The 24,838-nt window shown below is 45.9% G+C and overlaps 1 protein-coding gene across 4 annotated transcripts in view; it reads right to left on the reverse strand.

Annotated features, from left to right (window-relative positions):
- The window catches only part of GNAS (GNAS complex locus), a 788,088-nt gene that overhangs the window by 273,380 nt on the left and 489,870 nt on the right, over positions 1 to 24,838 (reverse strand). For all 4 annotated transcript variants that reach the window (XM_069243430.1, XM_069243431.1, XM_069243433.1 and 1 more), the window contains one exon: positions 12,440 to 12,559. In XM_069243430.1, coding sequence (XP_069099531.1) covers positions 12,440 to 12,559 — 120 coding nt within the window. The remainder of the gene's footprint in view (positions 1 to 12,439; positions 12,560 to 24,838) is intronic.

Here is a 24,838-nt window from a genome sequence, read left to right on the forward strand (position 1 = left end):
TGTTGAATTGCTAGGTGGGAGCCTGAAAAGGAGGAGGAAGTTGGAGTAGGAATACATCTGGTGATGAGGGCCTCACAACCTTGTATGAATATGTTGTCTGCTTTGCTGAGATTTATTGCTTGCTTGAATATAACAGCTAGTCCACTTCCTCTTTTGCCTATACAGTTTTGTGTGATGGTTTGATAACCTGAAGGAACAGCTTCATGCAACACTGGGGCCAGATTATCTACCAACCATGATTCAGTTATGAAGAGTAAGTCAGGCTGTGTGTCAGTGGGTAGGTTGTAGATCTGGTGCTTGTTTTTAGTGAGTGATCGAGCACTTACCAATAGGCAGTTTAGAGATTGTGTTTTGGTGGTGGTGTGATTTTGTTCTGGAGAAGAGTGAGCAGTATATTTTAACTTGTAGAGGGTGTGTCAGTGCTGATATTAACTGTACGAGGATCACAATAATGTTTTTCTATATTGTGTTCCTTGTCCAGCCGACTTAGAAGTCATTTTGTTGAGTGTGTGTGTGCCGGTGGTGGTCGAGTGTGACATGTTGAGTTGTGTTCTTTTTGTAGAGCCTTGTTGTGTAAAAGACATGGGGATGAGACACTGAAGAGTGGCAAGTGGTGCATTTTGTTTGCATCTGTTTAGGGTGGAAGGAGAATAGTTTAGGGGTGGTGGTGGAGCATGTGGGTCATATTCTAAGGCTCTAAATTTTACAATGGATGAGAGGAGGGTGAACGAATGTTGGTGTGTTGAGGCGTTTGTGGTAGATGCTGTTGCCGATTGAGAATTTTGGAGTAAAGCTGAGTTAAGCTCTGATATGGGAGTAGGCGCCCTGCAATATAAAGCCCACAAGTAAATAAGATTCATGGAAGAAGCAGAGTGAAGGGAAAAAAAAAAAAAAAAAAACACACACACACACACACACACACACACACACGAAGACCACAGTGAAGTGCTGATACAGCATGCAAAATTCTTCACCTCTGTCTACCACACGGACGTGGAAAGGCTGAAAAGGTTCAGCAAAGGGGCAAATTAGAGCTACAACATCTCCAACTGGAAAGCAAAGAGTGACGGTGTCTATGGGTGTGAGCAACAGCATGCTTTATGACTACAGCAGAAATCTCCTTCTCGGTAACTTTGTGGAGTAGGAATATTCTGAAGTCATCCGAATGAAATAAAAACATGATTAGCAAGATATGGATGTACAACAGACATTCAAAATAAAGCTCACAGCAGGCCAAAACAGTGTGTAGTATAGAGGTAGACTGTAACATAGCTTCTTCTGTTTACCGGTTGTGGAAACCAGTATTCTGAGCCACTTAGACTCCTGAGTATACACTGAACATTATGGTATGTGAATAATACATAATTTGTACTCAAGTTATTTGAGTTTGGCACAAGGCTCATCAACATGCCAAATGCTAATTTGCATCTTCAAAAAATAACATCTTCTGAAGGATAATGGGAATACATGCAATCATAAAGAAAGCATATTGCACTACAAGAATATTCTTTTTAGTAACATTAGGAAACCTAGACGTTCTATACCAAAGCAGACTGTTAAGAATGAGTTTGCCACTCAATCGATCTCCTTAATGATGCACTTGTTAGATAGCTGAAAAAGCTAGTCGCATTTCCTGCTGATTACATACCTATTGGTCAGAATGTCACCTAACCCCCCAACTCAACTTGACCATACCTGTAGCAGAAGAACCACAGATGGATTAGTGATACTAAGACCCTCTAAACCTAAAATTCTGACAAGAAACCACTCACAAATACACGAAATCATTACAGATCCTCGCTAAGTGATGAAAATGAAACACAGGAAAACCTCAAGATCTACAACAGGATACATGTCTTCTGTCACCACAAGAATATCACATACAGGTTACTCTGAAGCAGCCTTAGACATACAGGCACCGATACTGCATCACAAGCACTGAAGTTGAGGGAAACCAACAGGACTTCCACTAATAAAGACCAGCACATACCTCAAACCACATAACATAGGGTGATAGGCCATGAAACACTATAAACCGCTGAACGTCACCTAGTCCACTAAAAAGGAAAGGCTCACATTCAAACATAGTGCACAACAGGAGCTGCAACGCTGCAAAAATTGCAAATAAAGAAGTGTTGCACAGCAAACTGCTACCTGGTCAAGCTACTGGACTCCAAATTACAGTAAATGCATTGCAAGTCAAAAAAAGTAACAGTCTAAGTGAAGAAACTGGTCGAGAAAATACTCTGGAAATTACAGCTGCAGGACCTTCCATATTTAGCACTGTAACACAGTAGAAGAACAGCTTCCTAGTCAATCTCTCATGAATACCTAAACTTCAGTGGTCAGTTGACTGCAAAGGCATGGTCCTCTGCAAACAGATTTCAGTAGTCTTGCTGTCTAAAATGTAAAGGCATTATATTAAGGCACTGGAAGTCCCTGACAATTAACATTTCCTAAAAACAGGGGCAGCAAGTGGCCTGGACCGCTACAGATGAAAGCTATGAGACATGATAAACAATCAGTGTTCTAGACATAGGAGAATTAGAGAAAGGCCATAAACCGGCCAAAACAATGGAAACATGATTAAGGGTTTGTGTCCACCAAGTTTCTTTCCAGCACGACTGGCATTAACCCTACCAATTCTTAAGCAAAAGAATGTCTCAACACAAACTCAGTTCACTGATGTATAGCTCCAAGAGATAGCAAAAAAGACTGGCCCGTACGTTTACAGCCATTTTGAGAGCAAAAATAAAAGATCTTCTCGGGTTGGTGGTATATAGGGATGGGCGAAGAATTTCGCTTCGCTGGCAGGGTTCGCAGAGTTTTGCCTACTCCGCCCGGAGTTCTGAAAAACTCAGCAAAGTAACATGGAGCAGAGGTTTTTCTCATGCGGCTTGCCAACGTTAAGTTGGCGAGTGCAAGAAATTGCTATGTTGGCGAGCAAGATTTCTGAAAGCGGGCAGTCACAGCAGTTCGCTACCGCATGCATTGAGAAAGCTGTCGCTCACGTGGAAACTCTACTCGAGCGGCAGAAAGAAGTTAGCACCGTCTGGCACTCCGCACGACGCCATACACGCTGATTTTACAGTACGGGACAAACTGAAAATTGAGTTGAAAGGCAGTTTAAGTTGCCACCTTAGTTAGCGTAAGTGGAGGCAGCACTTCAAAGGAAGAGTCCACCTGAATGAGCAGATGACAAAGTGTGCAGACAGCGCAGTTGTAAAGATGTGAAGCAGTTAAAGGTCAAACGGTTTGTCTCCGGTTCGGCAAGACAAAAGTGCCTAAAAAAGGAAGTAGAGTGTGACAGTAGCATTTGGGCGTTGGCCATGGTTATGTATAACTATGCCGGATACGAAGTAACACAGGATAAAAAGAAGATTGTTTTTGATTGTTATAATGCATAAAAGAAAACTTGAAATGACAGTACGGAAGTGAAACTGATTTTTTACGAAATTAATATAACACTACAGAAAGCAAGAGATGGGCAGTTGTGGAAAAAGTATGGTAGGGGCAAGAAATCGAAAGGTAGAGAGAAACAGGATGGGGAGGAAAAACACAGAGCGAGCTGCTTATAGAACACATGCACTTGTCAACTGTTGTACGAAAAGTAGAGAGGCTATGATTTAAAGTTTAGTATATGGATAGATAAAAGTGATGAAATCAAATTAAAAATCATTAACCGCAAATGTGAAATTAAGTTTAAGCATCATGTACATTAATATAGAAAATGTATTTGACAGAGATGCATGTTGTGTATGGCAGCAGTTAAAGACTTAAGATAGAAAAGGGCAGTTGCACATGGGATGAAAATAAAATTTCAGACATGCAAGAGCGAAAACAGCAGTTGTTTAGAAATTAATTAAAAAAAATACAGTTTGTAAAACCGTGCAGACAGGCAAGAGAGCAAAAATGGCCGGATGTATAGAAAGATGATAGAGAAAAGAAAAGGTAATGTGTAGTGCGACAGCAGGGACTGAAAAGCACACTTAGGAGAAAGTTAAAAAACACATGCACTATTAAAATGTATAACAGCAGTTCTCTTTAAGGAACCTCAGACCTCAATTCCCAAATATTTCAATTCCAGTTTTATCAGCTCGTATCCTCCCTCTAAATTCCACGCCCTAATTTCTGTTTTAAACAAGTTCACCTCATAACCCGACACTTGCCCAAACACAGTTATCATTTGATCTAGACTACCTCAGGTAGTACTTCGACCGAGTGTATACACGATCACATCATCAGTATACAGTGATATCTTCTTTACCCAGGTACCACAAATAAAAGGCTTGATCGCTTGTTCTTTTCTAATCTTTTCTGCTAATGGCTCTATATACAGACTGAATAATAAAGGAGAGAGTGGGCATCCCTGTCGCGTCCCTCTCGCTATCTTAAAACTTTCTGTTAAGTTTCCATTCATCAAAATTCTGGCCGAGTGTGTGTTGTAAATTTCCTATATTGCCCTACAAAAGTTACAATAAGTTATACAAGTGTCCAAATATTGCCAATTCACCATATCAAATGCCTCTGTAGCATCCAACGTTATTACAGCCAGACTGCTACTATTGTTGGTCTCACTTACCTTAAACACTGTTTGGAAGAGTCAATTTGGTAAAAATGTCTATTCTCCAGAAACTTACTTTTTTATTACCTGGTTGCAAAGATTGTGTGGGGAAGTGGCTTCATTCATTTGGGCATCTAAGGGGGCCAGAATTGCAAGAATGAAGCTGAGGAGGAAATATGACAAAGGGGGTATGTCACGTCCAGACTCTCAGTCTTATGCCAGGGGTTTCCAATTGAAAAACGTAAAAGCTCTGTTGTCGATAAGAACGGTTCTGAGGGAGCTCAAATATGGGGAGCCTTAGTAAATGAGGTGGAAGGTCGAAATTCAGGTACAAATTTGGTCATTAGAAATCTTTTTTGGAAAGTAAGGCTGGAAGTCCTACAGTCGGCTACCTGGCTGTGGACACAGATCAGGCAAGAGACAAAATTATCATACTGTAGTAAATACATCCCAGTGTGGGATTCCTCTGGTACTCCTGAATGCCTCAAAGATAGATAAGCGATAACTCCCAAAGTGGTAGACATTACAGATTGGGGACAAATCGTTCAAAATGGTAAACTCTGCTCATGGGAAGACTTCCAGACAAAAACACTGGGCAAGGTATCCAAATTTAAGTTCCATCAACTACAAAGGTTGGGCGCATTCTCTGGGAGAGGAAGATGCTGACACAAATTGGAAACGTCGCTGGTTAACAGGCCCCATCGGAAGAAGGAAGTGACAATCTGGTATGGGCTCCTCCTGCAACTCTTTAAAAAAAAAAAAAAAAAACATGCGCACCCATGGAATGCGTTACAAAAAAGAAAGAAAAAAAAGCCACCAAAAACCTACAACTGGTGGAAGCATAGAAAGAGCCAATCAGAGAGACTCAACAGGATACGTAGACAAAAACAAGATAGATGGTCTAAAACAAACAAAGCCAATGAATCCAAAGCAAGCAAATTTGAGTAACAAAACATATGGCCATTGGTAAGCAATGGGTGAAGTTGACTGGTAACTCAGACTCATCATGTCCACAATAAGTCTTCTGCAAGCAGACAGCTGCACAGTCTGGTAGCCGTCAACCTGACAAATGACCTTCAAGAAGATTCAGAGTATTTTCTCTCTCCTTCAAAACCTGTTAGGAATCACTTATGTCACTGACAATGCTTTTAGAAACTAGCACAAGTGATCATTTGCATGCAAAGCCCCACTCAGTGCAACACCAACTGGTAGTATACATACATACTTTTTTTCAGTGCAAAATTGAAGCATGGAGTGCACTTTCAGGGTATGGCTTGGTTGGTCATGTGAAGTAGGTACACAAAGAACTAAGCTCAAAGAGATCAACTTGAACATGAATTTTCACGAATGCCGTCCTCCAGTCCCAGCTTGTCATTCAGTTGGGACTCTGCTTTCACAGCCTTACAAACAGGAAAACTGCATAAGCATTCCCAAGTTCAAACAGTTAACTAAAAGCAGCATTAGTCCTAGATGATAAATCTGGAAATGCCTGTAAAAAGCAGACAGACTAGCTGGCGTTGCTGCACTACAAATGTCTACAATGAATTTGCAGCTTTGGAAGGTCATCAATGGTGCCTTTAATCTTGTATAATACCACCTGAAGTGTAAGGATTCTGAATTTCTTCAATTTTGTAGAACTGTAATACAGAAACCTATCCATCTGACAAAAAACAGAATACTTTACTGCAGAAGAAAAATTCACTAAATAGTCACACACCGCAAATTTTGAGTTCCTTCAAGGTAAATATGTTAAGGCATTTAGGACTTAAGATTATAAACTGTTACCTCAGCCACATAGTTTAGGTCTTGACTGAAACAGGAGAAGAAATGTGTTCGATTCATATCAAACTCCGTTAGGGCTTTTTTAGGGTAGCGAGAAAAAATTGAAACTTAATTTTCTTAGTGGCCTGTGGTACTGCTTTAAATAATTCACCCTTCTGGCAAGGTGTCTGCCACCAACAAAGCTGAACTGTTGGTTAGCAAATCTATGCCCAACAAATCCACGTGAGAAGACAACTCAGACTGAAATAGTTAGGTCGATGACAGACTACGGCAAGATTTAAACCCTACAGGGGAGATCAGGCAGTCTTAAAACATGAAGATATACAAATGTATCTAAGTAATACTAGGGTGCATCATTTTCAAAGAACATACTAACAGCAGCCTATTTTAACATTAGCAATACAAGAAATACAATTTAATTTCATCATGTATGCAACATAAACTTACGTCTATGATATCTTGGTACAAAATCACAAGTACTTTAAGAATGCTCCACAGGAAACCAAGGAAACTTAATCGTGATGGGAGTTAGTCTGAATTTGTCGCCATAGTTATGAGTTTTGAGGCTGCGTGAAATATGCCTTACGTCACAGTAAGAGTATTCGTTCTATATGTCTCAACAAAATGCTTTACCAGGTCTCATATCATCTTTTGGGATTAGGGATTTTGTTCTTATGTGAACAGGATGCTCTTGCCGTTTCATTTTTGTTTCTCTTTTTCAATCTGGCTAAAGGGAAATACACTCACTAGTCTAAATGGAAGCCATTATGGGAAAGCAAAGGATTTTGATACCGAGGGGAGACGGTTATTAAGCCATGTTTAAAAGAGAGCCTAGAAGGACCATGTCATCCAAAGTTCAAGGGCGACTTGGTATATTGTAAGGAAGCAACGTATTTAGAGAAGACAACCTGCAACTAAAGCTGGGGGCTCTCTGCATATTGATGACACCACGATGTTTGGTTGTCCACAGATAGTGCAGTTATATATTTAAAAAAGGCAGTAATGAGGAAATGTCCTGTGGTACTCCTCAGGGGAGGAGGGAAACAACAAGTTGTAGAGGACAACACGCATCCAAATGGTTAAACATCCTGCAACTAAGGTTAGGGATCACCTTAGATGGTATCTATAGATGAAATGAAGTACATCACTCTCTGAAGTGCAAAATGCAGCTGAAACATCCAATAGGATCCATAGGCTAGTATACTATGGTACCTGCTGAATAGGCAAATGGTTTAATAAACAGATTTTCATTCAAGGTGTTGAAGCAGAACAATGGAATTGTTATTCTGATATCCTGATAAAGTATCACATTACTGAACACTTTAAAAAGTTTTTAGCAACTACTTATGAAGTTTTAGAATTAAGAGAACTCGTAACAACAACAAATTTACTTGAATTATGTCACTAACAGTGACTAATAGCTAATCTATTGCCACAGACTTGAAGTTTCAGATCGTTGTAATCACCTTTTACCAGGTTTATCAGTACTTACTACCTTCACGACTGAAGTATGAGAAAGTTTGAATCAGTAGCACGAGGGCTGCACCCAAGTTGGTACAGTATGCAGGTCAAAGAAGATCACTTTGTCTTTTGATGCTGCAAATTTAGCAACACTGAGAGTTCTATTTTATTTAATGACTATCAAGGCGCTATTTTTTGCTACTTTCAAATGAGACAGCCATGGTTGAGCCACTGAAATGAAGCATAAGTGCTGCTTAGCATTCTTTAAAAGCATGTTGTGGTGATTAATCCCCTATGCGGGATGCTGCAGTTAGTGTAATTACAGACCAAAAATGTATAATACTTTGTTACAAGCTACAAATATATTCGCCAATAAGCACCAATATGGTGTGAAGTAGTAAATTGGCCCAGCATAAACATTAACCATAGAAATTAAGTGCATAGTAAAATATTGTAGTGAACGTGCTTTCAGCACCTGGTAATGGGGTAAGGCACTCTACACAAATGCACTTACAAAAGGAGACATGCAAGTAGTGCCATGAAAAAAAGTTACATTCTCGCCCCGAACAGACGCACTGACAGAAGGGGCTTCTGGCTTACCGCCGACCTCCATGCATCTAAACAAACCTGCCGTAGACTTGAAAGAAAGTGGCGCCAAGATCAGACTCTGGACAACCACACAGCCTTCAAAAACGCCATCCACAGACACCATCAACTCAGCCGAACCGCCAAGAGAACCGCCTTCAAAGTCCGAATCAACAACTCGCACAGCCACAAGGAGCTCTTCAACATCGTGAAGGAACTCTCCAACCCCAGCTCCAACACCAACAACATCTCCGCATCTCAAGACCTCTGCGACTCCCTAGCCTCCTACTTCCACTGCAAGACTGCAGACATCCACAACAGCTTCAGCACCCAGACTCTCCCCCCCACTCCACCCAACCACCAACACCTCAGATTCACCTCCAACCAACCTCCTGGACCCCCATCAACGACGATACCATCGAAATCATGAACACCATCCACTCCAGCTCACCTTCTGACCCCTGCCCTCACCACATCCTCAACAAAGCAAGCTCCGTCATCGCACCCCAACTACGGAAGATCATCAACAGCTCCTTCGAGTCAGTCACCTTCCTGGAAAGCTGGAAACACGCCGAGATCAATGCCCCCCTCAAAAAACCCAAGGTGGACCCAAAGGATCTCAAGAACTTCCGGCGTATCTCCCTGCTCCCCTTCCTGGCAAAAGTAATCGAGAAGGCTATCAACCGACAACTAACCCGCTTCCTCGAGGAGAACTGCACCCTGGACTCTTCCCAATCCAGATTCCACAGCTACCAAACTACCGAAACTGCCCTCATCACAGCCACCGACATCAGAACCATACTGGAGAACGGCAAAACCACGGCCCTCTTCCTCCTGGACCTCTCAGCCGTGTTCAACACCGTCTGCCACCACACCCTACACTCACACCTCAGCAATGCAGGAATCCGTGACAAGAGCCCGGGACTGGGTCACCTCCTTTCTCACCAGCAGAACCCAGAGAGTCTGCCTACCCCCATTCCGCTCGGAGGCCACCAAAATCATCTGCGGCGTACCCCAGTGTTCGTCCCTCAGCCCGACCCTCTTCAACTCTAAATGGCCCCGCTCGCTAACACCGCCAGATCCCACAACCTCAACATCATCTCATACGCCAACACCCAGCTGATCCTCTCCCTCACCAAGGACTCCGCCAAGACCAACCTCCATGAAGGAATAAAGGCCATTACCAAATGGATGAAGAACAGCTACCTCAAACTCAATTCCGACACGACTGAAGTCCTCATCTTCGGTTCCACCCCCTCGCATGGGATGACTCCTGGTGGCCTGCCACTCTCGGAGCCGGTCCAACTCCCACCGACCACGCACGCAACCTAGGATTCATTTTGGATTCCTCATTATTCAGGACCCAGCAAGCCAACGCCATCTCCTCCTCCTGCTTCAACACTCCCTGCATGCTCCAAAAGATATACAAATGGATCCCCACCGAAACCAGAAAGACAGTCACCCAAGCCCTCGTAAGCAGCAAACTGGACTACGGCAATGCTCTATATGCAGGAACCATGGCCAAATTCCAGAAAAGGCTACAACGCATCCATAACGCCTCCGCACACCTAATCCTGGAGATCCCTCGCCACTGCCACATCACAGGTCATCTGAGAGACCTGCACTGGCTCCCAATCAACAAGAGAATCACCTTCAAACTCATCACACATGCTCACAAAGCACTGCACAACACTGGACCAGAATACCTCAACAGACAGCTCTCCTTCTACACCCCGACCTGGCATCTCCGCTCCGCCGACCTCGCAACCGTCCCACACGTCTGCATAACTACAAACCGGTGGCAGATCATTCTTGCACCTTGCCGCCAAGACTTGGAACACTTTTCCCATCCACCTGAGTCAGACCAAAGGCCTCCTTACCTTCAGGAAACTTCTCAAGACCTGGCTGTTCGAACAGTAGCAGCTCCTCAACCCCCCTCCCCACCCCAGCGCCTTAAGACCCTCACGGTTGAGTAGTGCTCTTTACAAATTCCTGATTGAATGATTGATGTTTATCTACTAGGTAGCGCTGTCAAGCAGAAGACATCGTTTAAAGTCTTCAGACATCTGGTTAGTTTGTTCTGCTATGTCACAATCTACACACCATAACTGTTGCTTGTTACAATGGTGAGCACACTGGGTGCTTAGGTTCAGGCTATGAGACATGTTGGGCTTTTCAGCTGCACAAATCATAGCTGCAATACAAATGTATCTTTCTTTCTCTAACTCATATTACATAGTGCCTCACTAATACCTGCAGCCATCAAAGGGTGTCATGCTAGTGGCCAGAGAGGAAGTCTGGCAAAAACAACTCTGAATCCACAGAACAGTAATGTGCTCACACAGGTCTTAGTGTCAAAAATGCACCATACACAACATAACGCGCTTTGGCCTTGTTGACTTAAACCGCAAGTGTTACAATAAGTCTCAAATAAAAGACATCAACAAAGGACAACTGTTAAAGCATTACTGTGGGCACCATCATAAAATAGTGAAGTTGCTAACTAACAACAGCATGTTCTCAGTGCATCTTGCATACACTCAATGCCTCATACATGCAGAACTAATTAGAATGTGACCTTTGCATCATCAATGCAACATGGATATGATTAGATATATAAACAAATTACATTAGCAGGTTAGAACATACAAAGACTAAAAGAAGTATTTTTGCATACCAACATAAGCTTGAAGGGTCCCCTGGGATAATCAAGCCCAAGTAGGCAAACAATGCATATTCCTTCAATTTACCATTTCATTCCCCATCCACACCTTGTACACGTGTAACAATACTGCCTGGGTCGTTAGCAGCCAACAAAAATAATACCCAACGCAAGCCAAGACTTACCTGGATGATGTGAACTTTGGGTTTGTTTGAGTCTTATATTTATTTTAAACAATGTTTAGTGCAAACATTTGCTGTGAAAGTATACACTCTGCCACAAGCGTGGCAGGGCAAATGCATGCAATAAAAACTTTAGATTATAATTAACAATACATTGCTTCTTATTTTAATGGAACAGTACAAGTGATTTCCTAGGAGAAAGGTGTACCTAAAGAAGGTATATTCAATTTTAATAAACACCACAGGAAAATACGACTAATTCACACAAAGAATATGAACATAAAAATAAAAAAGTAAAAAACAAAAAATCATAAACAATCTGTAGAAAAAATATTGCAAAGTGAAGTATGGGTTCACCAGCCCACCATTAATGTACTTCTTTGAGGTGGATGAGCACATGGAACCCGATTAAATGGCATCATTCTTAGTGCGAAGGAGCAGATGTCTGTAGTGGGGTGACCCATTGCCCATGCTGTGTGCTTGTGGTGGCAGGAAGCAAAGTTTTATTGACATTTAAACAAGTCAATGGATGCAGAGGGCTGACCCAAAGCCCCTCTAGTTATGTAAGCATGCATTTTTTTTTTGTCCTATTACACGAGGCTGGTGAGCAGCTGTCTCTAGGCTAGACACTTACCGTAGAGGCAGCTCCAAACTAAAGATCTTATTCTTAGAATGTCAATTGTGAGAGCTATACAACGAAATGTCCTGAAAAGTAGATATTATGCAACTGAAAGCTGAATGACCAATCTGATTCCAATAAGTCAATTACTCTCATAACTCAGATGGAGAAGTAATGGTAGTCTCCAAATGCCAACATATAAAACCCATGATTTACTTGGTGAAGCATAATCGAAATAGGAAAAATAAAATAAGACATTTTCTGCTTCCTGGTTGACATCAACTGGTAAAACACATACTAGTCTTGTCTAGTTTTCCTATTAAACTGTCTTCAGTTCTAAAAAGGCAACTACTTATTAAAGCAATTGCAGACCCTTGCACAGAGCAATGCCTACCAATTACATAGGAGGATGTAATTCTATAAAGTGACAATACAGATTTCAGTTCTAGTTTTCTTTGGTCAGCGCCTCTTTAAAGCTTAATTTTCTATAACTAAGAGAGCCTTGCTTTTGTATAAACTGCAATGCACAAACCTGAGAAAAACACCTCAAGAAAGTAAAAACAAAAAAAAATAGTATAGCTTACCGAGGAGAAATCAAAGTCTTTATGATTTGCCAAATTTAAGATATAGTCGATTCGAAATTGGTTGGCTGGATTCGATAGTTCCACTGGAGGTGCCAAATTACCCATTGCTGTCACTATTGTCTGTGAAAACAAATGTTAAAAGGTAAATAGATATGGAAAAAGTATCAAGGAAATCTAAAAAACTAAACCTTGAAGTCACCCTTGAAAACTTCAGCAAAAGGCATAACAAATTGAGAACCACAAGCAACTAGGTAATACTATTTTTACATCATGTGGAAAACAATTTGCAATGAAGAAAGGCAACAGATACCATCTTTGGTAGGTATTTTGGAAAACAAAGAATGGTCTTCAGACTTTATTGATGAGGTCCTCTTTAAAAATTAGATCGGAAAAATAAAGTTAATAAGAACTAACCTTCAAGAATACTTAGTTAGGGTTGAATCCAATGAAATGAATGTGATCTAGACTGATAAGGCCTCTTGTACCTACAGTTTTCACCCAAAATAAAAACTGTGGTTTTAAAGGTACGGATTCAATAAAAGAAAAGTGTACCTTTACTTATTACGATTTCTTTCTATCCTTGGCTAGTATTAAATCTCACCTATGTAGCTCCTTACTTTTTCCATCTCTCAATTGGCATATCAACAATACAGCAGGTCATATTATTTCTTTATTGCTCTAAATGGCTGGCTGCTTTATAATCTATATCTCCATGTCTTCCCACTGTTTCATGGCATCTAGGTGAGAAAACATTAACATAAAATTGTTTTGAGGCTATTATTTTCCTAACTGCTCCACAGATATCACAGAATGCAACTTGTAAGAGCATCTGGCAAAACATCTTGAATAATTAAGTTCATTGTCTGTTCAACATTGTAAACTGTTGCAAAAGCCTAAACACAGTTGTCAAGAAAACGTCGGTGTAAACGTTTAGATGAACAATGGGGATCTAGAGTACAATGTTGTCCTAAAGCAAAAACTCAAGATATCTTTTGTGTACATACAACTGATGACTTCATAATCAGGAACACAAGGAATGTCTATATCATAAATGAATGAAAAATCGTTGATTAAGTGTTTGCACAAAAAATATATATAATTCAATTCACAAGTATATAATATACTACTGGTATTGCTAGGCTGTACATAACAGGATTAGTCACTTCCTAAAGCAGCTTAAAGGCATTAAAAAACTACTTGTAATTAACACACTGGATCAACTGCGTTAATATTTCTCCATTTTTTCCTACATAGGCATTCTGTAGCCCTATACTAAAGAATCCCAGCACTTACTGGTCTGGGTACAGTTACAGTGCATGAGAATAATATAGCTATTGTACATCAAACATTTACTATTTGGGGAGAAATTCAAAAAATTGTTACTGTATTTTTCATGTGATGTATTAGGTGGGAGGTAACAAAAGAACGAGTTACTTACCTTCGGTAACGACTTTTCTGGTGGATACATTAGCTACCTGTGGATTCCTCACCTCATGAATACTCCCATGGCGCCAGCATTCGACGGAAATCTTCTTACTAGTCTCTGCACGTCGACGAGGACGTCACTGTCGCCCACGCGACGCCGTCTGACGTCATACAGGCAATAAGAGGTCCTCGACGACGTGCGGACGTCAGTACCAATCATTTTTTACGTGCATGAGAACAACCAGGCAATACAATGAAAGAGCAAGGCAACATCCATTATATTGTAAAAATACACCACATTGTATGAATAACTGTAAATCTTTTTATGTACATATATATATATATATATAAAACTCTCTTTTAAAATATATACACACACCAAGTATATACATAAAGATATATACATATATATATATAAATATATTATATATACATCTATTGCACCCTCAAAGACCAAGAGAAGCGCACTCAAGGATTACTTGGTAAGACCAGAAAGGCAACGGGGAGGCGGGTGGGACCGTGAGGAATCCACAGGTAGCTAATGTATCCACCAGAAAAGTCGTTACCGAAGGTAAGTAACTCGTTCTTCTGATGGATACAACTACCTGTGGATTCCTCACCTCATGAATAGAGTCCCAAAGCAGTACCACGCCCGGCGGTGGGTGCCTAAATGGTCAAACCAAGAAATCCTGCAGCACTGACCGTGCAAAATGGCCGTCCCTTCTAACCTCAGAATCCAAACAGTAATGTTTTGCAAAAGTGTGAAGGGACGACCAAGTTGCGGCCTTGCAGATGTCGACCACAGGAACACCTCTGGCCAAGGCCGAAGTGGCCGACTTAGCTCTGGTGGAATGAGCTCTAATGCCCTCAGGAGGATCCTTCTTTGCCAAAGAGTAACATATTTTAATGCAAAGAACAACCCACCTGGATAGTGTTCTCTTGTGGACTGCCTTTCCTCTCCTCTTGCCCACGTATCCAATAAACAGCTGATCCTCCAGCCTGAAATCCTTTGTTCTATCGATAAAGAAGCTCAACGCTCTCTTTGGGTCCAGACGGTGCAGTCTTTCTTCCTCTTTGGAAGGATGAGGCGGAGGATAGAACGTGGACAAAGTAATTGCCTGAGCCAAATGGAAGGGTGAAACAACCTTCGGGAGGAAAGCAGCCTTGGTCCTCAACACCACCTTATCCCCATAAAAAGTTGTATAAGGGGGTTTTACTGATAAGGCCTGCAACTCACTCACTCTCCTTGCTGATGTTATAGCTATCAGGAAGACTGTTTTTAAAACCAAATACCTCAAGGGGCAAGAATGCATAGGTTCAAAAGGGGACCCCATAAGGAAAGTCAGGACTAAGGACAAATCCCATTGCGGCATAACGAATGGCTTTGGAGGATATTGATTTAGAAGACCTTTCAAGAATCTGATAACAATAGGGGATTTAAATAAAGATGGTTGGTCTGGAAGACATAAGAAGGCTGACAAGGCCGATAAATAACCTTTAATGGTAGCCACTGCACAACCTTTCTGCGCCAGAGATAGAGCAAAAGACAAAACGTCCGATAGATGAGCATGCAAAGGATCAATCTGCCTCTCTCCACACCACGCAACAAATTTAGACCACCTATTAGCGTAGATAGATTTAGTGGAGTGTCGCCTGGCCGCTAATATAACATCCACTACCTCAGGCGGGAGAGAGAAGGAACTCAGGTTGCCCCGTTCAATCTCCAGGCATGTAGGTGCAGACTCTGGAGGTTGGGGTGTAGAACCTGCCCCTGCGACTGCGAGAGGAGGTCTGCCCTGAAAGGGAGACGGAGCGGCGGGCACATTGAGAGTTGGAGAAGTTCGGAGTACCACACCCTCCTTGGCCAATCCGGAGCTATTAAGATTACTAGAGCCCGGTCTTGGCGAATCTTCCTCAATACTCGAGGAATCAAGGGTATGGGAGGAAACGCGTAAAGCAACTGGCCGCACCAGGTCATTTGAAACGCGTCCCCCAACGCTTCCTGCATCGGATACTGAAGGCTGCAGAACAACGGACAATGCGCGTTCTCTCGAGTGGCGAACAGATCTACCCGAGGAAACCCCCACCTCTGGAAGATTAAACGGACTTGATCTGGATGGAGACGCCACTCGTGGTCTGCCGAGAAGTGGCGACAGACTGTCCGCACGCACGATCAAAACTCCGGCCAGATGGTTTGCTATCAAGCAAATCCGATGGTCCTTTGCCCAGGACCATAGTCGAAGAGCTTCTCTGCAGAGAAGGTACGACCCCACTCCTCCCTGCTTGTTTATGTACCACATCGTGGTAGTATTGTCCGTTAGGACCTGTACCGACTGACCACGAAGGGAAGGGAGGAAGGCCTTGAGAGCCAGACGTACAGCCCGTAATTCTAACAGATTGATGTGAAAAATCTGTTCCTCTGGAGACCAAAGACCTTTGATCTCCAGATCCCCCAGATGAGCTCCCCACCCTAGAGTGGAAGCATCCGTTATGACTGTGGCCACTGGTGGCGACTGCTGGAACGGCTTTCCTTGCGAAAGATTGTTGCTTACAATCCACCACTTCAAATCCACAGCAGCATCTCTGGAGATCTTGACAGTACCCTCTAGATCCCCTCTGTGTTGAGACCACTGCCTTCGGAGGCACCACTGAAGAGCCCTCATGTGCCAGCGAGCATGCGTGACCAACAGAATGCAGGAGGCAAAAAGACCGAGCAGACGAAGGACCTTGAGGACTGGAACTACCGCTCCATTTCGAAACATTGGAACCAAATCCTGAATATCTTGAATCCGCTGAGGCGGAGGAAAGGCCCGACCCAATGTTGTATCCAGTACTGCCCCTATGAACAGGAGGCGCTGAGAGGGCTCTAGGTGAGATTTGGGCTCGTTCACCGAAAAACCCAGGTCGAACAACAACTGGGTTGTTGACTGCAGATGACGCAACACAAGCTCCGGGGACTTGGCTTTGATCAACCAGTCGTCCAAGTAAGGGAATACTGCTATCCCCTTCCTTCTGAGCTCTGCCGCAACCACCGACATCACCATCGTGAAGACTCGAGGTGCTGAAGTAAGACCAAACGGAAGGACCGCAAACTGATAGTGTTGCGATCCCACCACAAACCGGAGATACTTCCTGTGTGACTTGAGTATCGGGATATGAAAGTAAGCATCCTGCAAGTCGACAGACACCATCCAGTCTTCCATGTTCAACGCCAAAAGCACCTGTGCTAGGGTCAGCATCTTGAACTTTTCCTGCTTGAGGAACCAATTCAAGATCCTCAGGTCCAGAATTGGTCTCAAACGACCATCCTTCTTGGGAATCAGGAAATACCTTGAGTAAACTCCTTGACCCCTTTCCTGCTCCGGGACCAACTCCACCGAGCCCTTTAAAAGGAGGACTTCTACCTCCTGTTCTAGCAACAGGAGGTGTTCTTGTGAACAATACGAAGGGCGGGGCGGGATGAGGGGCGGAAACTCCCGAAAAGGAAGGGTGTAGCCTTTTCCCACAACACTGAGAACCCAATTGTCCGACGTAACAGTCTCCCATTTGGTGAGAAAATGCTGTAATCTTCCCCCTACAGGAGAGGCGTGAGTTGGAAATGGTGGAAGCCTAAGGCTGCTTCCCCTGCTGCACCCCGCCAGAGGATGAGGAAGAGGCAGAGTGCTGCTGAGAGGCTCCTCTGGTGCGGACCCTACCTCTCCCCCTAAAAGATCTATAGGGATGGGAAGAGGCAGGTTGCTGATATCTTCCCCGAAAGGAAGAGGAGGAAGAGCCACGCCCAAATCCACGAAACCTCCTGAAAAATCTGGAAGAGGCTGTGGAAGAAGGAGCTTGGAGCCCTAACGACTTAGCCGTGGCCCTGCTTTCCTTAAAACGTTCCAAGGCCGAATCAGCCTTAGCCCCAAACAGTTTGTCCCCATCAAACGGGAGATCCAACAATGTGGACTGTACATCAACCGAAAAGCCCGAGTTACGGAGCCAGGCCTGTCTCCTTGCCACCACAGTTGTGCCCATTGCTCTGGCTACCGAGTCGGTGGTATCCAGTCCCGTCTGGATAATTTGGGTCGCAGCAGCCTGGGCATTTGAGACAAGATCCAAAAGACCCTGGGGAAGCTCTGTAAACGAAGAGGAGATGTCATCCATCAGAGCATGAATATACCTCCCCAGGATACAGGTTGCATTGGTGGCTTTTAACGCCAGACTGCAGGGCGAAAAAATCTTCTTCGACTGCGCCTCTAGCTTCTTTGAATCTCTGTCCCCAGGCACCGTCGGAAAAGAACCAGGCGCTGACTTGGACGAACAGGAGGCCTGCACCACCAAGCTCTCCGGCGTAGGGTGCCTGGACAGAAAACCAGGGTCAGTTGGAGCCGCCCGATACCTCCTGGCCGCGGCTCTGTGAACTGCTGGGGAAGATGCCGGCCTCTTCCACACCTCTAAAACCGGATCCAGCAGAGCGTCATTAAAAGGTAACAGAGGCTCCGCCGCGGCTGAGGCCGGATGTAACACCTCTGTCAAAAGGTTTTGTTTCGCCTCCACCACCGGCAAAGGCAGGTCCAAAAAACTAGCTGCCTTCCGTACCACTGCATGAAAGGAAGCAGCCTCCTCAGTATATTCCCCCGGGGACGAAAGGTCCCACTCAGGGGAAGTGTCCAGCCCACTGGCCGACTCCAGTCCACGCAGCCCATCACCCGAGTCCTCTAGCTCTCCTTCCTCTAGGGCTCGTTGGTACTCCTGCTCTTCTAGTACCCGGAGAGCACGTCTCCTTGAATGCAGTCGTTGCTCAATCCGCGGAGTCGACAATGCCTCCGCCGAAGTCGGAGATCGGCGCCGATCTTCCGAAGCCACCGACGCCGCATCCGGCGCCACAGGTAACTTCGGCGCCGACTGAAGAGCAGTTGAAACGGATGGACCCACCGGAGTCACAGGCCGAAATCTCGACGTCGACGGGATGGAAATCCCTGGGGCCAATCCTTCCGAAGCCACCGGAGCGGCCACCGGCGCCGACACTGGCGCCGAGCCCACGTTCCCAAACGGGAGAAAGGGCATAAAGGGTGCCGGCCGAAGAGGCGCAGGATCACCCAAAGAAAAGGCCAAAGGCCCAGCCGGAGCACCCCCTGGAGCCATCTGTTGGAAGATGGCATACATCGCATTCAAGAATGCGGAACAATCGGCTCCAGGGGTGGGAAAAGCCGGATACTGGGGTGCCTGTCTCGGAGGCGACCCCGACGCCGGCCTCGGCGTCTGCGCCGGAGAAAACACTTGAGGCTCCAATACCTCAATCACCGACGCCTGTCCAGGTGAAGTTGGAGACGCCGGAGAAGGCAACGGCGTCGAAGGATGCGGCGTAACCGTGGGGCTGACCTCCCATGTTCTTCGGCGCCGATCCGGAGACCTGGAACGAGCCTCCCTTGAATGACGCCGAGATTCTCTACGGCGCCGGGAGTCTCGATGACGCCGATGTCTTGGAGAAGACTTCTTGTGATGCTTCTCCTTTGACTTGGCCATAAACAGCTTCGCCTCACGTTCTTTAAGAGCCTTTGGATTCATGTGCTGACATGAATCACAAGTCGAGACGTCGTGGTCGGAGCTCAAACACCAAAGGCAATCGGAATGAGGATCCGTCACCGACATCTTGCCTCCACACTCACGACAAGGCTTAAATCCAGACTTTCTCTGCGACATTATTTCCACAGCGAAAGACTACACAGCAAGATATACACTGTAACCGCAAGAGTAACAGTTGCTCCCTCGAAGATAACCGTTTCGAATGCACGGAAAAAAGGGAACTGACGTCCGCACGTCGTCGAGGACCTCTTATTGCCTGTATGACGTCAGACGGCGTCGCGTGGGCGACAGTGACGTCCTCGTCGATGTGCAGAGACTAGTAAGATTTCCGTTGAATGCTGGCGCCATGGGAGTATTCATGAGGTGTGGAATCCACAGGTAGTTGTATCCATCAGAAAGCATGGATACTTGTTGGATTTCTGTTGGTAATAAGGCACTACCAATTGTTTGTGCTATTTAAATGCATTGAAGACTGGTTTTGAGGGGCATGAGAACACAGGTCATAAATTAGTGTCACAATGTAGATCATGTGTTAGTGGTGTCATGCTTATTTTAGGAGGAATCCACAGGTAGCTTGTGTATCCACCAGAAAAGGCGTTACTGAAGGTAAGTAACTTGTTTTTCCGATGGATACAACTACCTGTGGATTCCTCACCTAATGAATAGAGTTCCAAAGCAGTACCGCACTCGGTGGTGGGTGCCTGAATGGTCAAACCAAGAAATCCTGCAGCACGGACCGTGCAAAATGGACATCCCTCCTAACCTCTGAATCCAAGCAATAATGCTTCGCAAAAGTGTGGAGGGACGCCCAAGTTGCGGCCTTACAGATGTCAACCACAGGAACACCTCTAGCCAAGGCCAAAGAGGCCGACTTAGCCCTGGTGGAATGGGCTCTAATTCCAACAGGAGGAACCTTCTTTGCCAAAGAATAACATATTTTTATGCAAAGAATGACCCAATTGGATAGTGTTCTCTTGTGGACAGCCTTGCCTTTCCTCTTCTCCACGTAAACGACGAAGAGCTGATCCTCCAGTCAAAACTCTTTCGTCCTGTCGATGTAAAAGCTCAACACTCTTTTAGGATCCAGTCGGTGCAGCCTCTCTTCCTCCTTTGATGGATGAGGAGGAGGATAGAAGGACGAGTGTGTTATAGACTGCCCTACATGAAAGGGTGTAACAACCTTCGGTAAGAAAGCCGCCTTGGTCCTCAACACCACCTTGTCCACATAGAAGGAAGTGAACGGGGGCTTGACACAAAGCGCCTGAAGCTCACTCACCCGCCTAGCAGATGTAATGGCAACCAGAAAAACAGTTTTCAATACTAACAACCTTAAGGGGCATGAATGCATCTGTTCAAACGGCAAACCCATCAGAAATGTTAGCACAAAATTTAAATCCCACTGAGGCACAATAAAAGGAGTGGGAGGAAACCTATTAGTTAGGCCCTTTAAGAACCTTAAAACTATAGGGGACTTAAATAAAGAGGGTTAGTTAGGAAGACACAGAAAGGCTGACAGTGCCGACAGATAGCCTTTAACAGTCGCAACTGCACAACCCCCCTGCGCCAAGGATAACGCAAATAATAAAATGTCAGACAAGTGGACACTAAGGGATCAATTTGCTTCTCTCCACACCAAGTCACAAATTTAGCCCACCTGTTAGCATAGATAGATTTAGTGGAGTGTCGCCTGGCTGATTAAAATAACGTCCACCACTTCTGGTGGGAAAGAAAAGGAACTCAGATTGCCCCGTTCAATCTCCAGGCATGAAGGTGCAGGCTCTGGAGGTGGGGGTGTAGAACTTGCCCCTGCGACTGCGAGAGGAGGTCTGCCCTGTGAGGGAGGCGGAGGGCACAGTGAGAGTTGGAGAAGATCTGTATACCACACCCTTCTTGGCCAATCCAGAGCTATCAAGATAACTTGGGCACGGTCTCAGCGAATCTTCCTCATAACCCGAGGGAGCAACTGGCCGAACCAAGACATCTGAAACGCGTCCCCCAACGCTCCTTGCACCGGATACTGGAGGCTGCAGAACGACGGGCAGTGTGCGTTCTCCCGAGTGGCAAACAGGTCCACCTGAGGAAACCCCCACATCCGGAAGATGTAAAGGATCAGGTCTGGATGGAGATGCCACTCGTGATCGGCCGAGAAGTGCCAACTGAGACTGTCCGCACGTACATTTAGGGCTCCTGCCAGATGGTTTGCTACCAAACAAATCCGATGGTCCTGAGCCCAGGACCAGAGCCGCAGAGCCTCTATGCAGAGAAGGTACGACCCTACTCCTCCCCGTTTGTTTATATACCACATCACGGTAGTGTTGTCCGTTAGGACCTGGACCGACAGACCATGAAGGGAGGGGAGGAAGGCCTTGAGAGCCAGATGTATCGCCCGCAATTCCAACAGATTGATGTGAAACATCTGTTCCACTGGAGACCAAGGACCTTTGATCTCCAGGTCCCCCACATGAGCCGCCCACCCTAGAGTGGAAGCATCCGTTATCACCTTGGCCACTCGAGGAGGCAGCGAAAACGTCCGTCCTTGGGAAAGGTTGCCGTCCGCAGCCCACCATCGTAAATCCGCTGCAGTGTCTCTTGAGATCTTTATCGACTCCTCGAGATCCCCTTTGTGTTGAAACCACTGCCTGCGGAGGCACCACTGAAGAGCCCTCATGTGCCAGCGTGCATGAGTGACCAACAGAATGCATGAAGCGAACAGACCGAGCAGACGATGGACCTTGACGACCGAAACTACTGCTCCACTTTGAAACATTGGAATCAACGCCTGAATGTCCTGAATCTGCTGAGGCGGAGGAAAGGCCTGATTCAATGTTGTGTCCAGTACTGCCCCTATGAACAGGAGGCGTTGAGAGGGCTCCAGGTGAGGTTTGGGCACGTTCACCGAAAACCCCAGATCAAACAACAACTGGGTTGTCATCCGCAGATGATGCAGCACGAGCTCCGGAGAATTGGCTTTGATCAACCAATCGCCCAGCTAAGGGAACACCGCTATTCCCTTCCTCCTGACACTTGCTGCAACCACCGCCATCACCTTCACGAAGACTCGACGTGCGGAAGTAAGACCAAATGGAAGGACCACAAACTGGTAACGTTGCGACCCCAGCACAAACCAGAGATACTTCCTGTGAGACTTGAGAATGGGGATATGAAAGTAAGCATCCTGCAAGTCGACAGACATTATCCAATCTCCTTCGTTCAAAGCCAAAAGCACCTGCGCTAGGGTCAGCATCTTGAATTTCTCCTGTTTGAGGAACCAATTCAAAACCCTCAGGTCCAGGATAGGTCTCAACCGACCATCCTCCTTGGGGATCAGGAAATATCTTGAATAACAACCCTGAGCCCTCTCCTGCTCTGGAACCAACTCCACTGCACCTTTTGATAAAAGGACTAGAACCTCCTGCTGCAACAACAGGAGATGGTCTTCCGCACAGAAGGATGGACTGGGAGGGGGAAACTCCAGAAAGGGAAGGGCATACCCTTTCCTCACAATGTTATTGACCCAGGAGTCCGATGTGACTGACTCCCACATATGGAGAAAACGAATTAGCCTTCCCCCTACAGGAGAAGAAAGGGATGGAATGGATAGAGGACTAAGGCTGCTTCCCCTGTTGCACCCCTCCGGAGGAAGGGGAAGAGGCAGGGTGCTGCTGGGTGGCCCCTCTCGTCCTATTCCTACCCCGCCCTCTATAGGTCCTATAGGGGAGAGTAGTAGGTTGCTGGCCTGCTGGCTGGAGTCTACCCCGAAAGGAAGAAGCACGCCCAAACCCCCTTAACCTCCTAAAGGATCTAAACGGGGTGGTGGAAGAAGCCTGCAAGCCCAGCGATTTAGCAGTAGCCCTGCTTTCTATAAATCGTTCCAAGGCAGAGGCAGCCTTCGTGCCAAACAGCTTGTCCCCATCAAAGGGCAAGTCTAAAAGGGTCGATAGTACATCAGCTGAAAAACCAGACGACCTAAACCAGGCATGCCTCCTGGTCGCTATTGATGTACCCATTGCCCGGGCTACCGAGTCGGAAGTATCCAGTCCTGTCTGGATGATCTGAGTTGCCGCTGCCTGTGCATCCGCCAGAAGACCCATCACTTCCTGAGGCAAATCAGACTGCGCAGCCTTGGCCGCGTCCATCAAGGCATAGATGTACCTGCCCAAGACACAGGTTGCGTTGGCCGACTTCAAGGCCATACTGCAAGACGAAAAGGTTTTCTTCGCCGACTGTACCATCTTTTTGGACTCTGTCCGACAGGGCCCCAGGGAAGGATCCAGGCACTATACGTGAAGAGCTCGAGGCCTGCACCACCAGACTCTCCAGAGTCAGCTGCTTGGATAGGAAACCTGGATCCCCAGGAGCCACCCTGTATCTTCTGGCCACAGCTCGATTCACCGCAGATGACACCGGCTTCTTCCAAACTTCCATGATGGGATCTGTAAGGGCCTTATTAAAGCGGAGGAGCGGCTCCGCCGCAACCGCTGCAGGATGCAAAACCTCTGTGAGGATATTAGTCTTTACCTCAGCAGCAGGCAGCAGGAGATCTAAAAAGTCTGCCGCCTTCCTAACCACTGAGTGAAACGAGGCAGCCTCCTCAGTGTACTCCCCAGGAGATGCCAAATCCCACTCTGGAGAAGTGTCCAGCCCACTAGCGGAGTCCAAGCCCTGGAAATCTCCCAGGGGGTCCTCGATCTATCCTTCCAGGAGTTGCCTTCTGTATCCCTGTTCCTCCAACAGTCTCAAGGCCTTTCTCCTGGAATGCAACCTGGCCTCTATCCTTGGCGTCGACAAGGAATTTGCAGACGTCGACAACCTCGGTTGACGCTGATCTTCAGATTCACCCGACACCGGATCCGTTGGTGGCATAGACAGGCGGGCCCTCTTTACCGGCGTCGACTGAAGCCATTGGGAAGCAGATGGCGCCACCGGAGTCGCAGGTGCCACCGGCGTCGCAGGTCTTCTTGGCGATGACATCGGCACCGGACATGCACCTCCAATCGGACAAAAAGGCATGTAAGGCGTCAGTCTGCACGGAGCCGGAACGCCCAAATCAAATGCCAAGGGGCCTGAGGGACCAGCCGGTGCACCGTCAGGAACCATGGAGGCGAAGATATTAAACATGGCGTTCAAGAACGCCGCCAGATCCGCCCCTGGAGCCGGGAACTCCAGATACTGCGGTGTAGGCGCTGGATACCCTTGCGGCGCCGGTGCCGGCCCCGTATACTCCTGCGCCGCCGGAGAAGGGTCTGCCTCTGAAAAAGACAGCAAGACATAAAAGGGCTCTGGCGAGGCTCAACTTCATACACCGATGGCGCCGGTGAATCCGCAGGGCTCTGTGGCTGATGCGTCCCTGTTGGGCTGACCTCCCAGGACTTTCGACGCCGAGCTGAAGGAGACTTGGATCGAGACCGG

The sequence above is a fragment of the Pleurodeles waltl genome, chromosome 7 (assembly GCF_031143425.1).
Source record: "Pleurodeles waltl isolate 20211129_DDA chromosome 7, aPleWal1.hap1.20221129, whole genome shotgun sequence".
In the NCBI taxonomy this organism is placed as follows: Eukaryota; Metazoa; Chordata; class Amphibia; order Caudata; family Salamandridae; genus Pleurodeles; species Pleurodeles waltl.